This window comes from Lepidochelys kempii, chromosome 2 (genome assembly GCF_965140265.1).
Source record: "Lepidochelys kempii isolate rLepKem1 chromosome 2, rLepKem1.hap2, whole genome shotgun sequence".
Lineage (NCBI taxonomy): Eukaryota > Metazoa > Chordata > Testudines > Cheloniidae > Lepidochelys > Lepidochelys kempii.
The window spans coordinates 207,318,146-207,334,497 of record NC_133257.1 but is presented as its reverse complement, the minus strand read 5'-3'; the positions used below and the strand labels follow the sequence as shown (position 1 = coordinate 207,334,497).

The following is a 16,352-nucleotide window of genomic DNA, read 5'->3' as shown; positions in this document are numbered from 1 at the left end:
ATAAATCGTTCAGACTAATGAGTCATAGAGAAATTTGCCCATGACTTTTCCTTTACAATGCTTGCTGCCTTTCCATTGCTTTTTGGCCCTGCATTAGAAGCTGGTGATTTATTAATGCCAGGGAAATTGAACAAAGCAGTCTTCCTGCACTGTGGTATCCAGCCTTCCACAGTGTGAATTAGAACATTATCAAATGTGTTTGACTCGGTAACACTTAATCACAAAAAGCCATAATGTGACCACAAAGCAGCTAAAACAAAGATTTAACATTTCTAAATATTAAACTTGCTAAGTAAATACTCAGCAGACTTCAACAAAGTTAGCACAAACAATTATAGTCATCAAGCTATAAATACAGTAAACACTAAATACTTACCAACATAGTCCCTACTGCTTTCTTAAGAAGTTTAGACTCTTTCAAGACAAATCGGGGCTTTTTAAAAAACTCAGATAGGAAGTTGAGTTTCACTTCAGAGAGAATCACTCCTAGTGAGACCTGACGGCCACAGATCCATTCCTGACTATCTGCATTAATTATTTAATGAGTCACGTGACCTTAAAGATTAAAATTTCAATATCTACACAAGAAAAGACGCAACACCTTTATCTACTAGTGCAGGGTTTCTGTTTTGCTTATTTAGGTCCCATTATCTCTGTTTTTGACAGCTTTTCAGTTTCTTGGGAGATCATTTGAACATTAATAACATGTGCTTGTCTGCTATTGTAAGATCAGGCAGTTCCACAGACCTTAAATTAGCCATTTGATTCCGGATTTTTATTGTCTACAGCAGACTGTGTTAACATGCATAATTATAGTCCATCCCTCTTCTAACAGTTATTGCACATGATAATATGATGACAATACTGATACCAAGTATATTTGCCCTTTTGATGCCTTTAAAACTGACAAAGAATTGGTTCATCACAGTTTATCAACATTCATGTGGTATAGGAGGTCTGTGAAGAATTCTTTTGCCCTGCCATTTGCACATCTCGAGGGAAAGTATAATAAAGAGTTAAAGGAGAGGTTTCCTTTCTGTATTTAGGAAATACACAGTTAGTGGGCTAAATGAATGCCTGGCATAATTCCTTTGGCTTCAGAGATATTAACCCAAGCATTCATTTGAACCAGTGGGCCTCATTCAGGTCTTGCTTACATTAGTGACTTTAGTGAACTCAATGGAATTACATTGGTGTAAAGTAGTATGCACTATGTTACAATCCGTCCCAGGGTGTCTACAATGGAGTAAATGTAACACCTTCTAGTGCAGTAACTAGGGTTAAAACAAGAATAAGACTCAAGCTCTCAATACTCTGTGTTCTATCAGTGATATAGTATCGGATATCATATTTCTCATACAACAGCAATACATCTAAAAGGATACATATAATTGTAGATGTATTGGAGTACTGTTTTCAACAATCTCACAAAGTCTGCAATAGGGTGGAGAATGAATACAAAAGAGAAATCCGGGTATATCTGCTTCCAAAAATCACAGAATGAACCCCCAATCTTTTTGTTTATTACTCTTCAAGTTGATTCATGTAATGGCTGTCATGGAATAAAATCACGGAGTGTCTTAAAGTAGAGATGCTAACGCAGAGATGCTGCCAAGCTTTCTGGCACCCGTAGTCTGTTGGTTTCAATGGGTCTTCTGGAACGAGTAAGCGCTCTTGGCGTGACTCGTGAGTAAGGGATTTCAGGATCGGGCCCATGATCAGACTTCTGGCTTGGAATGGAGGCTCGGGCTAGGAAGGGGAGAAGAAAGATGGAGTCTCTGACAAGCTTGTCAAGACCTCCACCTTCCTTCCTCCCCCACCCATCCCCCACCCATTTACAAAACCCAAGAAGCAGTCCATAGGGCTCAGAGTATACCAAAAAATGTCAGAGCCCTGGCTAAACGTTCAATGGAGAATGGGTATAGTTATTAAATACTGCGAGCTGCTTGTCACAGATGAGTTCCTTTTGTAATAAAACACCAGGTATATCAGAGATTGAAGTAGAAACTGGAAGGGAGACCTTGAAAAACTACCATTTTTCTTGGTGGGAAGGGGCGGGGGTTAACGGCTTGGCTCTAACTGTGACAATTAAAGTGACTCAGACCTGATTTTGTCTTTATTTGAAATATTGACAAACTTCCACCTTTAGCATTTTGTGCCGCTTTCCTTTGTGGCGAGAGCAGATAAATATGTGTGTGTGAGAGAGAGAGACAGCAAGCCAAAGAGAGACATTTAGGTCCAAGAGCTGGATTTAAAAGGATACTGTCTTTAAAGGTCAAGGGTTTGAAGGGTCAGTCTGCTTCTCTAAAAAAACAATTAATGGGATAGAAAATTTGTCCTTTCAGTGAACTCTTCTGGTTGCCCTAGCAAAGGCTGGACAATGCCAGAGTTTAAACTCTGCGATTTAATTTTCTAAGTGATTGTAACACTGATTATATCACACGAGAAGCATAGTAACACTCACATATCAAACACTATGCAGCTTTAAAAAGGGGGTGGGGTACAAATGAAAATTTACCTTAAATGATGATAATCTGCCATATGATATTTTGCAGACCGGGGCTGATTCTCCAACAAGGCAGTATACATTTTTTTAGCAGACAGCCAAGATGCTGTGTCTTTACACATGACCACTTTTTTTTTTCCAGGAAAATCCTTTGCGTCTTCACAGACTTTTTCCAAGAGAATGCCTTTCAGAACGGCTGTTGAATTACAAAGAAGTATTTATTGTAGGAGGTGATTAATGATACTCAGTAAAATTGCTATTTTCAGCGCGTGGTTTCATGTAGTTTTACGAAGGGAAAATAGGTTTATAAGCATAGTCTTCAGTAATAAATTATTCTCAATTAAAATATTTGATTTGGGCTTTTGATAATTTCTGCTCATTTGGTTTTAAAATAAATTGGAGGGAAATGTTCCACACAACAAACAAAACAAAGAGCTGTACGTTGCAGAGAGTGAGAGATACCAGCAGTTACCCCACCTTCAGATATATTCCGTTTCTTTTTTATTGAGGCAGCTAACATGGAAAACGTTTTAGGATTTAGTAAACAGCAGCATGGTAACGGAAACATACTTTTCAGGGTGGTTAGTTGTTCAATGTGAAGACAACCCTGTTTGCTAAATGTATTTACAACTGCCATAGCTTTGATGCTGAATATACTTTTCCAGTGACATGTTAAATTTTTCATTGAAATGGTATGTGTCCCTAGGACAGGCAGTGATGCTCACAATATTGTTGTGCCAACGTGCTTTCTTACTGAGTGAATTGTGATATATGTAAATAAAGGAACTAAATCTTTCTCGCCTTACTCACGTGAGAAGACTCGTCGACTCCAGTTTAGTACCTGGACATACTTTCATGAGTATGGCGAATAAAATGTGGCCCTTAATCTTTTTCTGGCAGAAAAACAGTGATAGAGTTTCCGCTTACAAGTTCTTCTGCTCAGTTAATAGGTTTCAATGTCAATGATACTCTCGACAAAGTGATATGAAAATCCTTATAAATGGTATACATTTTATTGTAATAATTCCACCTTTGGTATATTTCTCAACATCGTTGACAATGAGAAGGTTAGTATGAGTTTGAAACACCTGAATACTGTTTTCCAGAATCATTCTGAACACATTTACCAGATTAAACCTCTGGGTTGTACCAGATTTCATTTAAATTCTGTTTACACCAAATACTTTTAAAAATAGATGCCTTTGAAATAAAGAAACTTTTGTCACCCATACAGTTCCCCTTAATTCTTCATAGTGAATTGACAAGTCACAATAAATACCAAGTGAACGAATAAATAATGACTGGCCAGATATTTTAAAGTGTATCATGGTTAGCTGTCTTAGTTCTATTACAGTAAATTAGTTCATTTCAGTTCATTGACTGAGTGTGAAAGCTCTATTTCTCTGTGCATAGGGTGGGAATAGCCATATACATATAGATGAATAGACAGACTGAACCTCTGGCAAGGTTGCTACAGGACACAGCTCATCTAGGCAATAAATAATACATATACTTGTTCAAGCAGGCTCTATGTTTTGTGAAGGCAGGCAACTAACAGCATCTCTTTAAATTTGAAGGCAAACAACTGTATTGACAAGATTCATTACAGTTAAAACAATGTGATAAGCTGTTATTTTTAAATAATTGTAGTTATATCAGCAAAGCATAACGTTTAGGAAACAGCATTACATGAACTTGTGTTTGAAGCCTTTAATTTTTTTTGTACAGAGTATTCTTTATTACCAGTATTGGCAATATATACATCACACCAAAATTCACAAATTGTACACAAACCGAAACAGTTAGACGTGCCAGATATGAAGACAGCAACAGCCTTTAATATTTTTAAATAAATGCAATAGGAGACATGGGGGAACGATTATATCACAACTACCGCAGTGGCTACTCTTAAAAACAATTAAATAACTCTTGTTACATTAAACATTGCCTGTCAGACTGTAATGGGACAGTTTTCATAAACTCTCCATGACATAAAATTTGGTTTCTTCTGTCTGCATATACTGGAGAATCCACGAACATTGCACGAAACAACACAACTCAAGTCAATGTCTTACACAAGTGTCTCACGAGTTATTATTTTAACTGTATTTTATTTTTAAAGTGTTATGTACAAAAGAGTCCTTCTTGGGTACAGAATTCGTCCATTACAGCATCCAGCACTCTGTCACACTGAAGGTACAGCATATTTTCATAAATACAAAAGAATGAAGGGAATGGAACCATTATCTCTGTACAATGTTGACAATTTGTCCAGGTTTTGGTTTCAACATGTACCCTGTACAGGGCACGTTTCTTCTGATTCTGTATACAGTTGTTTTGGTCCAAATGGTCAACAACAAAAATAGGCAACTGAAAAAACAAATATAAAAATAATTATAGGGCTGATGAGTTGGGTGTTGACCCATCGAGTTGATGGTGGTGGCCCTGTGTCTGTGCTTTGGCTTGCTGACTAGCAGTAGAGGGGTTTGAGGAGCGCATCTTAGTGTTAGGCAGTTTGTGATCTTTCTTCCATTTCATCCTCCTGTTCTGAAACCAAATCTTGACCTGGCGCTCCGAGAGACAAAGTGTATGTGCTATCTCAATGCGTCGCCTCCTGGTCAGGTAACGGTTAAAGTGGAACTCCTTCTCCAGCTCTAAGACTTGTTGTCTGGTGTAGGCAGTTCGAGACCGCTTGGGTTCGCCTCCAGTGTAATTGGGATTGACTGAACACACACACACAAAAAAAAGCAATTGAACAGAATCATTATATAATAACTTGACACCAGGTTCAAATCAGAGACATAACTGCAAGACAATGTTTCACAGGCTATTGACAATAGGAAACAATTGAAGCGCAATAAAAAATGGTGATGGGCATTTGGGTGGAAGAAAAGCTTCAAAGGCACATGGCCCAGAGCCACTGGCAGGGCAATTAAATTTATGGGGGCTATAATTACTGCCCTAACGGTTTGGCGTCTCGTAAATCTCTCGATAAAGGACCCCGGATACAAAAGGTTTCTCACGTTTGCATTAGGAAACGCGCACACATAAAAACCCAACCCAACCTGCAGCACCTTCAGCGTCCTCCCCTCCTCCCCCTCGCCCTCCTCCCCGGCAGTCCCACTCACCAGTGCTCACATGGATCTTCTTCATCCAGGGGTACACCACGGGCTCTTTGCCTTTGAGGCCGGGCAGGCTCTTGTCAGGCAGGAGGGGGCACCCTGGGCTGGCCCCGGCCCCTGCGGCGGGGGCGGCTTCGCAGTGGCGCGGGGGCTGCAGGACGTGGCTTTGGAGCAGGGGCTGGGGCTGGACGTGGTGCCCCTTCGGTGGCGGAGGAGGGGAGGCCCCCGGGGGTGGCTGCTCCCGGCCCGGGCTGGCGCGGGCGCTGCTGTAGCTGTAGGGCGCCTCGGGGTAGCCGGGCGGCTGCGCGGGGTAGAGCGCCTCGGGAGGAGGCGGAGGCGGCGGCGGTGGCTGGTACCCAGGGTCTCTGCTGGGCCGCGGGTAGTAGTCGGGGAGAGACTGGCCCGGGTGCGCCGGGTGCTGGGGCAGGTGCGGCGGCGGCGGCTGCTGCTGGTGGTGGTGGTAGGCGCTGCTGGCGCTGCTGTGCTGCGAATACTCCTCGCAGGGCGGGAATTTGGGCTCGATGTAGTTGGAGTTTATCAAAAACGAACTCATGGTCATTAATTTGTTGAAGTGCAAAAATACTAATTTTTCTCGCGTTGTCGTTTTTCTGGGCTCGCCGAGGCCCCGCCCCCTCCCCCCCTCCCCCGCCCTTCCTCCCTCCCCCCCCTCCCTCCCTCCCCCTCCTCCGCTCGCCGCTGTCAAGTGCCGGCTGCCAAAGTTTGGGCCTCTCTCCCCCCCCCCCCAACCCGAGCGCAGACAACACACACACAAACACACACACACACACACACACACACACACACACACACTCATCACCACCTGACCGGCAGGGCCAATTGGTGCGCTGTTTGCGGACCCCGGATCAGGAAATGGAAAGATGGTGAGTGCCGGAGGAGCCCAGGGCGGCAGCCGTAGCAGCAGCCCAAAGCGTCTCCTACCCACTTGGGGAGAGAGGTCCCAGCAGTGGTGAAAACATGCGCAGCCAGAAAGGGGAGCGAAACCCGAGGCGCATCCCAGTATCCATGGCACCAACCACCTCCCCTAAACCCGCCGTTCGACCAGATACCTCTCACCCGGGTGGCCTCGGACTCTTAAAACAGGAGAACAAGATTTTGCTCAAAGCCACGCGAGTCTGAGCTTTGCTACTGTGATTGCTGCTTATTGTGGCCAATTATTTCCCCCTCTTCCCTGTGGAACGGAGAGAGAGACCTAAATTCGGCGTTACCAGTCGCACATTCGTCCTGGGCACAAACATTGTCTTTCCTCTAGCATTTTTTTTGGGGGGGGGGGGGGGGGAGGGAGAAGAAGAAGGAGAGGGGAGGAAAGATGGGGGGAGGATCAGAAATCAACGAGAAACTAAAATGTAGTATGCAGGAAAAGAAATTGACATTGCACAATACATTAAATACAATGACAATAGTGTACAACTCTCCGTTTCAAAATCACTTGATTTAGGATTGAGCATACATTATATATCAAGGTGGAAATGAGACTGCTAGATCCTGTGAAATAGAGGCCAACTAATTGCAAATCAGTATTTGTTTCTCTATGATCTGTCCCCAGAGCTTTTAAACTTTGTTATTGTATGATAATTTAGTTATTTGAGAATTTTTTATCCCTTTGTAGATTGAGAGGTGTGATAACATATAACTAGATTCGGAAGTTGATATAAAAGGGGAGAAAGGGCCAAATAGATTAGTTAGTGGTGCTATGTGCCATTAACGATAAAGAAAGAAAGAAAGAAAGAAAGAAAGAAAGAAAGAAAGAAAGAAAGAAAGAAAGAAAGAAAGAAAGAAAGAAAGAAAGAAAGAAAGAAAGAAAGAAATTCCAATAAAATGAAAGGACTAACTGGGAATATTTCTTTCCGAGTGAGAGCATTTCCCAAACTACAAATTTACGATTCGGGTTTTTGTTTGTTTTGGGTTTGGTTTGGTTTGATTTGGGTTGGGGTTTTTAATATAGGAGAATTCACTGACATCTTTCACAAAGTAGCCTACAATACTGAAATTAGAATGCAGAAAAAACTCTATGACTTCTAAATTGCTAAAAATTAGTCTGCTAACAATATTTGCAGCTCAGGAAGGAAAAGAGGCAACCGCCTGACCATAGGTAATTGAAATTTGATAGTTAAACTAATTACACTATTATTTTAAAATAATAAATTTCTTATTAATCCCATCTGCTGTTGTGTGTTTGGAGTTAATACTGAACTTTTTAGAATTTATTTTATATTTTTTTTGGTTGGTTGGTTTATAGAAAATCGAATACAAATATTTCCCAGCCTCTTCAGGAGCATTGTTCCTGAATGGATAGTCTCACCTTCGAGAATAGGAAAATGCATCTAACTGAATATAGAAAGCTAAAATTTTGGTACAATTTAGATCTTTTTCCTCATAGTAGCTATCATGGCTTGAATTCAGATTGTTGTCTTTTGCAGTTTTATAGATAACAGTATATAAATATAAAATTATAATTTAATATATGTTAGGTCTAATTAGATACTTACACACGTATACTGCATTAATTTATATTATACACATATAAATACACATATATTGCAGATCATCTGGTGTATGTTTGAACATTTCCAACATACTGTGATACTTACATAAACAATTACTCATTTTTGCTAATATCTAATGTCTAATTTGCAGAGTTAAAGCACATTTACTTACTCATTTCCTACTGAACGTCTGTGCAACTTTTTAAGTGATGTGAAAGATACCTTTCTCTATTTACTTTATATGTAGAAGAAAATATGGTTACACAAACCCCATACGCATCTAACATCCACAACTATTCATCACAATAAATTGTTGTATACACAGGAAGGACTAGATTGTTTGGAGACTATTTTTCTGCAAAATCCAAATATCTATTAAAACAATAAAGCTAACCGTACAGTGTGGCAAGAAGATGAGATTGTTAGAGACCAACAGTACGTTGTTTTCGGCGCACAGCTGTACATTCATACACAGATACAAATATACGTAGGCGCGCATAATTGCTTTAAACTGGGTTACACTAAATATTATCCTCCTAATATAAGGGAGCTCCTTAATTATCATGTCCAGAATACTGCAGTAACTACCGTACTTCAAAACCTCAAGTAAAATACAAAGAAAGCTGGTACCTTATTCTGTATGCTGAGTGTTGTATTCGGAGAGCTTCCCAGGTTCTGATTAATAATATTTACCGTGATTACACTTCAAAGGATACTTGTTCAACTGTACTTCTTTCTACTGTGTAGCTGTGTTTCTCAGTGAAACAGAAAATAATACAATTTTGCACGCGATTGTAAATCTACAAGGTGACCTCAGCTGCTCAGATGAAGCCTGTTTTTCCTGTGGTTCTAGCAGCCTGTGAAGATGTGCTTATGCAGGATCTCCAAAGGCCTGTTCCTTGTCTTTGTGGTTTGTTATCATAAACAAGAACCCAGCCAAGACCACCAAGTGTTATCTTACACACGGCCATTTCGACATTTTACTGCAAGATTTATGGATGTAATAAACAATCTCAGAACCATCCTCGGATATTTCCCGTTACCCAACTTGTAGCACCATCCCAGCTTTAAAAACAAACAAACAAACAAACAAATCAAAAATAAAACAAAAAACCTTTATTTTTAATTTAAAAAATCAGACCATATATCACTCGCTTAAACAATTAACATATGACCAGAAGTTTACCAGCTTAATCTTGCGATAGACGCGATTGGGAATTCACTGAAACGAAGTTGATAGTGCGATATCTAATCTTCATGCACCAACAAGCTCCAATCTCATGCCTACCCAAACAGTCTAACAGAGTTCTCGTGAAACATACAAGCATATCTGCTGACTTCCATGCGCGCGGATAAAATAGTTTTACAACAAGACTTAAAAAATAATAATTCAAGTACACTTTTTAACGTGTCCATACACCAGAGAGGGTGGACAGAGAGAAAGACTCTCGAGCAGCCTGGCTTGAATCTGATTTGAACCATTTTGAATACATTTAGCCCCAGCTTTCCCTCTTGAATGCAACCCTGTCCCAAGTTTCAAAGTGACCGAAAAGTGACACCGTGTGCATTTTGTTTCTTATTAATCTTACACATTGACAGTCTTTGTTAAACAACAAGGCGTGCCCTTCACCAGCCGACATTTTCATATTTGTTAGACGCGGTGACCTGAAGTTCACCTCGGCCTTGGACTTAGTTTTTCTAAAAGGTCTATAACAGTGTCTTTTAGATAGCAGGGTGCTTTGCCCAGGTCACTACTTCTAAGGGAAAATTAAAAAAAAAAATAGCGGGAAAATGTAAACGTTATGGAATGTATCAACTGTATCTCTTCTTTCTTCTCTGGGAATCATAAAGCCCACAAGACAGCTACTCAGTTTAACATTTGTTAGCTATGAAACTAACATGCTAAACGGTTGCTTTAAATAGTCAAGATTGGGGCAATGGTTGAATTTTTGCCCCCAAGTTCATTATTTTATAAAGCGATTACTTCACTGGCACTGTATATGTTCTAACAACTGGATGTTTGGAGTGATTTGCTTGCTCTATACCGGCATGGTTAAATAAACACACACAAAATGTGATGTGTGTTAGAATTTTAAATGAATGGTCTTTTGACCAGACATTCTACACCAGAGACCAGTGTGTGCTGCATTCAAAGAATGAACGTACAAAGGCAAGGAATCGTTCATCTCAAATTAATAACTGCTCTGTTTCCCTTTTAAAAAAGGAATCTTTTAAACAATAATTGAGATAAGTCAATATTTATTGACGTTGCAGTTGAACTCTAAAAATATTCTCGTTGATATTTTTATTTTCAATTATGTTGAATACACGGATTTGCATCAAAATAATTGTTTTGGTAAGTAAGAAACTAGATTTCAGTTCCTTTATTTTGTGTAATTTAGTTATAGTAACAGCTTTTCGGTCAGGGAGTATCAAAGACTTGTTATTATTGGAAACAATCTGCCCACCATTTGTTAACAATATATATATATAAATGGTTATATATTTCAGGTTACTACCAAGACTTTCCTTTTTTCAACAAACAAATGATCTAACAGTACAAGGTAATATATAATATCTCAAGTGGGGGAAACGTTTTTTAACCCAAAATATGCAATCTGATTATCTTATTACAAGTTGGCAACATCAGTATTTGATGAGCAATGTGTACACAGTGTGTAATGATATTTATATATTTCCACACTGCTGTCATATACAAGCGGTGTAGGCATAATCTCCAATAATATCTCTCAATGATTTGAAATCAAACAGCTCACAATTTATTTACAACTCCTGCTTTCTGCAATGATCCACCAGTATCACTGACAAATAATTCATTTGTATCCAGATAACTAGGAATATCGTACAATCCATGCCTGTTTGTTCTTAATTCAGCTAAACATGGATATAGATGAGGTACTTTTTCCCAGCTGACTTCCTCATTATAACCTCTCCCCCATTCCCCAGACCTTTTACATCTGAATATTTTGGATAAACTTTCCCTCCTAAACAAAGCACTGCTTCAATATCATTTCGACCTGTATTTATGTGCTACACTGTGTATTTGGTTTATAATTACCTTCCCAATTTCTTTTTGTAATACTGTGTGTTGCTTTTTATTGACATACTTAATTAACTTCAGAGCTAAATCTTCAACACTGTCACAGTCTTAAAGACAAGAAAAATTCTCAACAATTTGGAAACTGCTCTTTACCCAAAGAAATTCAGCTTAAAAATACGGATACTTGTTTAACTATCAATTTCTGTCTGAGAGTAATTCCAGAAAGCTTTGATAGCCCTGGAAATTATGGAACTGTATAGCGCCGTCAGGTTTTTTTGCAGAATAATCTCTGTTAGTATCACAAATCGCCCCATAATTCTGAATTTTAGATTTTCACCCTCGGACTAAAAATATAACCTACCATATGTCCTTCTTAAGTACAGTTTAGTGCTTACTACAGAAATTATAGTAAAAAGAAGACGCTGCTAGGATCGCCACACATGTTAATAGATGGATTACATGTCTTATCTTCTTGACATTTTGAAAAGTGAAAAGTCTTTGCATTAAACCTCTTAAGGAGATTATTATATTAAGGAGTGTGAAACATTTTGTTACTTGACCAGGATATTTAAGAATACAGCTAGGAACGCGTTTTGGTGTTCCAGAGTAACATGCATGTTTACCTGGTGCATCTGAGCCGGAGATATTCAGACTCAAATGTGGCTGACAATTCAAAATGAAATACAACATGTATTACTCCTGAAAAGAGGAATTTTCTATCCTTTCCTTGGTAATTGAGGTCATTCAACCACTAGAGTTCACCTGGAGTCCATACTGTGATACACGCTTAACTCAAAGCTATTTTATCTTTTGTGCTGATAGTCAAGATCTCGACTATAACATTGACATCAAACTCTGTCTGGGCGAATGACTAAGAGTGGTGCAAAACGTAAACTTTTGACCCTCAACTTTTTGACCTGCAGTTGTAACGCCCTAACCACAAAGATATACAAAAGCTATGCAGCTTCTTTTAGGAGCAAGGGACTTGGACTGTTTGTTTCAATGGTTCTGATGTTTTCCCCCCTGCTTTTTAAGTGTGGGGGTTTTTTTTGTGTTGTTGTTGGGGTTTTTGTTGTTGTTTGTTTGTTTTGAGAAAACTGGATTTTTTTAAAAAATCTCTCACGATTGTAAAGTGCTGTTAAATCAGTTTGCAAACTCTTTCGCCAGCGTTGGAGGGACTAGATTAACTGAAAGACGCTATATGGTTACAATTGCAGGTGAAAGTCTGGTAAGTTCTGGACATGGAGTCGGAAAGAATGTACTGTATAGCACTGGGGGAAAGATGTAGCTGTATGTTGATAAGCACTTAGTCATTTCGCCTTTATTTAAAAATAAAGAAACTCTAATTGTTTGTGAAGCCTTGTCTAGGCAAACGAGTTGACTGTGAACTTGGTCTAAAGCGAGCTCTGCTGGTGATTCCTAGGGTGTGCAGATTTATCTTTTCTGCATTTACTTAACCTGGCAGTGAACTGCAAGGGCTGCCATTTGTTATCCAGAGACAGACTTCACCTCAAGCAAGGACTGTTTCACAAAATTGCAATAATTACCCAATAACCTTCATAACAAATATTATTATTGAAAAGACATTTTTTGGCTATAGGACAGATTCCGTATGTGCACTATAAAAGGAAACCTTTGCAAATCTTGCACATTCTGCATGTCATATGTACATATGCAGCTATATATACATATGACTAAGATGGTTCATGAGTGTTTGTTTTCCTCCGAAATATTAGTGAGGATGCTTTCATTTATAAAGGAGAATACTTTCAAATATAAGCAGGCTACTGTAGGAGTCATAGCTTTGTACTGTTCATAAAAACTCTAACACTGAATTGTGCCTATCTGAAGCTTAAAAGAGAGAAAAAGGTAAGGGGGAAAGAGATTTCTTAGCTTGGTCAGAAGGTTTATTTAATTATGTATTTAATTTATTATATCTGTATTAGCTGTGAGGGGAAAATACATTCCTTCAGGACGCACGATTGGAAATCGAAAATTATGATCAGCCCATATGAATCTGTTATAGTCAATTTCCCATAGAGCAAACAGAAAACATTTGTGTTCTCACCCTTCTACAGACACACCCTTACTAAATGTAAGGAAATGGGAGGATAGTAATTTCGCTATGTTTAATAATTACTACTTGTGCAAGGCTCAGACAAATCTACCAACCTAAAATTATTTGACTTTCACAAGACATGTTATACTTATAGTTTAGTGAAAGTTAAGACTTATAAATTACTAGGTATATGCACAAACGGGTTGCCTAAACTTTAATTAGCCTTATGCTTGGACACGACACACTACACTCACGTATTTCTTTCAAATGAGTTAGTAAATTATATTTTAATACCAAGTAGACCACCACTTACGATGATTTCTGTAAAACAAACTCAGGTGCACTGAGTCCAAAAATACCATAGAAAAATAATATGCACAGAAAAGAACTAAATCTTGATTCCAAATAATCATTCTCTATGAAGGAACCAGCCCCTTCCCCTCTGAAGACAGGTTCTGGGAAAGGTTTTAGAGTTTTGCGTTTTGAAGGTATTGAGTTTTCCGTTCCGGTCTGGATTATAAAATCTTAATGCAATTCTGTTTTAAGAGGATTCAAGCTGTCATAACTTTGAAAGGGTGATTCAAGACTAGAAATACTTTAAAGTTGTAGTAATTTTTCAATCAACTTTATTTTGTGTCTCAAGAGTGTGTCTCGTAGTTCCTTGCACAATGTGTGTGTTTATATATCTGCAAATATTGGGATATTTTCACAATACCCAAACACATCCACACTGTATCTTATATATAGCATGCTTGAGAAACTAAAATTCAAAGAAGTTCACGTTGGTAGCAAATTATTTTACTTCCTTCACTGATAATTCACAAGCTCAGATGACATTAAGGTCCCTTAAAATAGAATTTAAGTATATTTGCCTTGAACTTTGTGCCAATTCTCACAATGGAGCTAAGAAACTAAGATATTCAAACTATTATCTTTAGTTTTAATCTATGAAATAGCAGAAATAAGGGCTTTTTATTCAGAAAACAACCAAGATATGAAAGAAGTCAAAACTTTGAAACTAGCTCTAAGTTTGATTTTTTCCCATTAAACACTGCCTGGGTATTATGACATATAATTACATGTATTACTATGAAATATAACTTTGCTGTGTTCCTGATACTGAATCTGTTATATTCGTGTAACATGAAACTGCCAGCTGTTTGTTATGGGAATTATTCTAGTTTGTACTTTGGCTGTAAAGTGCAATAAAGAATGCACTTTTAAAGTCTACCTTTTTTCTATTTTATTATAGCAATGATATGCAAATAACTTTATTTAGTGTTCATAGAAAGATACTAAAACACAAAAGTATCTCAAACTTTTTAATCTTATGTTGGGAATTAACTCAAAATATTAAAAGTTTGTAAACCTACCATATCTTTTGGAGTAGCTCGAGGAGTTAACCTTGACTATATGATAGTGTTTTATCAATGTATACGCTTGATTATTTGAAAAAAATTTTAAAAAGCTAGAATGAATTTTCTATTTCATTCTTAGACCTTGCAGAGGTATTATGTTATAAAGGTGCAAATAATAATCTTCATAATTCTCCTGAACTTCTAACACCTTTCTGCCATTTTGATAATAGTTTCAGCTAGCGTATATTAAGAAAATTAACAATACTCAAAGAGAAAGGAATCTAACAAAATAAAGCCAGAAATCATCTAGTGACAAACAACTCAGTTCTTTTTTAATCTCGAATTTATGGCGTGTCAGGAAAAACAATATCATTGCACTGCAGTTTTAAAGAACTCTGTTGAGTCTGGTGTACTCGACAATGACCAAACCTTAGTTATGAAATAGATAGATAGATAGATAGATTAGATAGTTGTCAAAATTTGTATTTAAATCCTGTGGGCCTAATCCTTCAAACCTTTACTCAACTGAGTAGTCATCACCCCAATAGTCCTAATAGGTTCAGTGAGACTACTCACCTAAGCAATGATCTTATGAGTAAGGATTTTCAGGATCTGGCTCTAGTTCTACAAAGAAGGAGAGAGACAGAGAGAAAGTGAAAGTTCCTTTCGCCCTTTCATTCAGCCCTGAAAATTCAAAGACTAAAGTTAAATCCGGCCATAAAGTTTACTGCTGAGTAATCACACTCTGGTGAGAATAGTCTACTTAAATAAAAAGAATGTTGAAGTAAACACGCAGCTGGGGCCTACCTCACAATTGCCAGCCAGTAATATTTGTAGCTATATAGAGACGGGTTATTTACAATTGTCTATAACCTGGTCTGTATTTCATAATTTGCAGCATTGTGACTTGCAGTAGCTTGTATTAACGTTACAAGTTACAGTCAATGTGTTCCCTTAGAAAAAAACAGCGGAAATACAAAAAATGTATACTGTCTCTGGAAAAAGGTATAACAAAGTTGTAAGTGGTTATGAGTGCCCGCACATACCACGTATACACATATGGATACAGTCATATAAATATAGCTATCTATACAACACAGAGCAGTAAAGAGGAATCCTAAACAGGAACATTCAATCTATGCCATTTTAATGCTTGCTTTGGTGTGCAAAATATTTTCCAATCCAAAGATTACTACCACATCGGCACACCTACAAGTTACCATGCCTCTATAAGGCACTTCTCAAATAATATCAATCCATGTAATTCCCTTTTTAAAAAATCGCTGCAGTATCTACTCTTTGCTAAACAAAACCTTTCTAAACTGGAAAGTCTATGGAGCAAAGGAAGTAATTATCTTTTGCAGTAGTCAAAGTAATTAAAGTTAGGCCTCAGAATCCATCTCTGCCAAAGACGCTTGTTGTGGTTTACTTTGATTTGATTGTTAAAATATCGAGCTAGCTGCTGAACTTTAGAATCAGAGAGGGGAAAACTTTTTAGCGCAACCTGTATCCTTACTAGATTATTCTGCATTTTTGTATTCAATGTGACAGTCCTGAAAGGATCGAGCCAGAGAGAGTCCAGTTCGCCACTGTACAAATAAACTTTAAGGAACTTGTGCATAAAACTTACCTTGACTTGTAAGGAGCCATTTTTCATAGAATACTGAGAACTTGTGATTTGGATACTTCTGTACCTAAAACTGACAATTTGAATGACCAGGAGGCACACGTAGCCTGCAAAA

At 38.2% G+C, this 16,352-nt stretch overlaps 2 protein-coding genes across 10 annotated transcripts in view; both read right to left on the bottom strand.

Annotated features, from left to right (window-relative positions):
* The window catches only part of HOXA3 (homeobox A3), a 62,058-nt gene that overhangs the window by 16,256 nt on the left and 29,450 nt on the right, over positions 1 to 16,352 (bottom strand). For 3 of the 9 annotated variants that reach the window (XM_073333631.1, XM_073333629.1, XM_073333632.1), the window contains one exon: positions 2,519 to 2,702. The exons of 3 other annotated variants lie outside the window; for them this stretch is intronic. The gene's annotated coding sequence lies outside the window, so the exon portion shown is untranslated. Of the gene's footprint in view, positions 1 to 2,518; positions 2,703 to 8,762; positions 8,850 to 16,240; positions 16,345 to 16,352 lie in introns of those variants that run through there. 3 more of the 9 variants (XM_073333628.1, XM_073333633.1, XM_073333639.1) reach the window with 3 other exon arrangements.
* Positions 3,197 to 6,233, bottom strand: HOXA4 (homeobox A4). The gene is made up of 2 exons (XM_073329531.1): positions 5,635 to 6,233; positions 3,197 to 5,229 (listed from the first exon to the last, which is right to left on the bottom strand). Exons 1-2 carry the CDS (start codon positions 6,185 to 6,187, stop codon positions 4,901 to 4,903), a joined length of 882 nt encoding a protein of 293 aa, XP_073185632.1. The 5' UTR covers positions 6,188 to 6,233; the 3' UTR covers positions 3,197 to 4,900.

What these genes read in the sequence shown, in the direction of transcription:
- HOXA4 (XM_073329531.1), bottom strand. Translation starts at nt 6,187, where the DNA reads ATGACCATGAGTTCGTTTTTGATAAACTCCAACTACATCGAGCCCAAA. An exon ending in GAAGATCCATGTGAGCACTG is followed by an intron (nt 5,230 to 5,634) that starts GTGAGTGGGACT and finishes GTGTGTGTTCAG; the next exon opens with TCAATCCCAATTACACTGGA.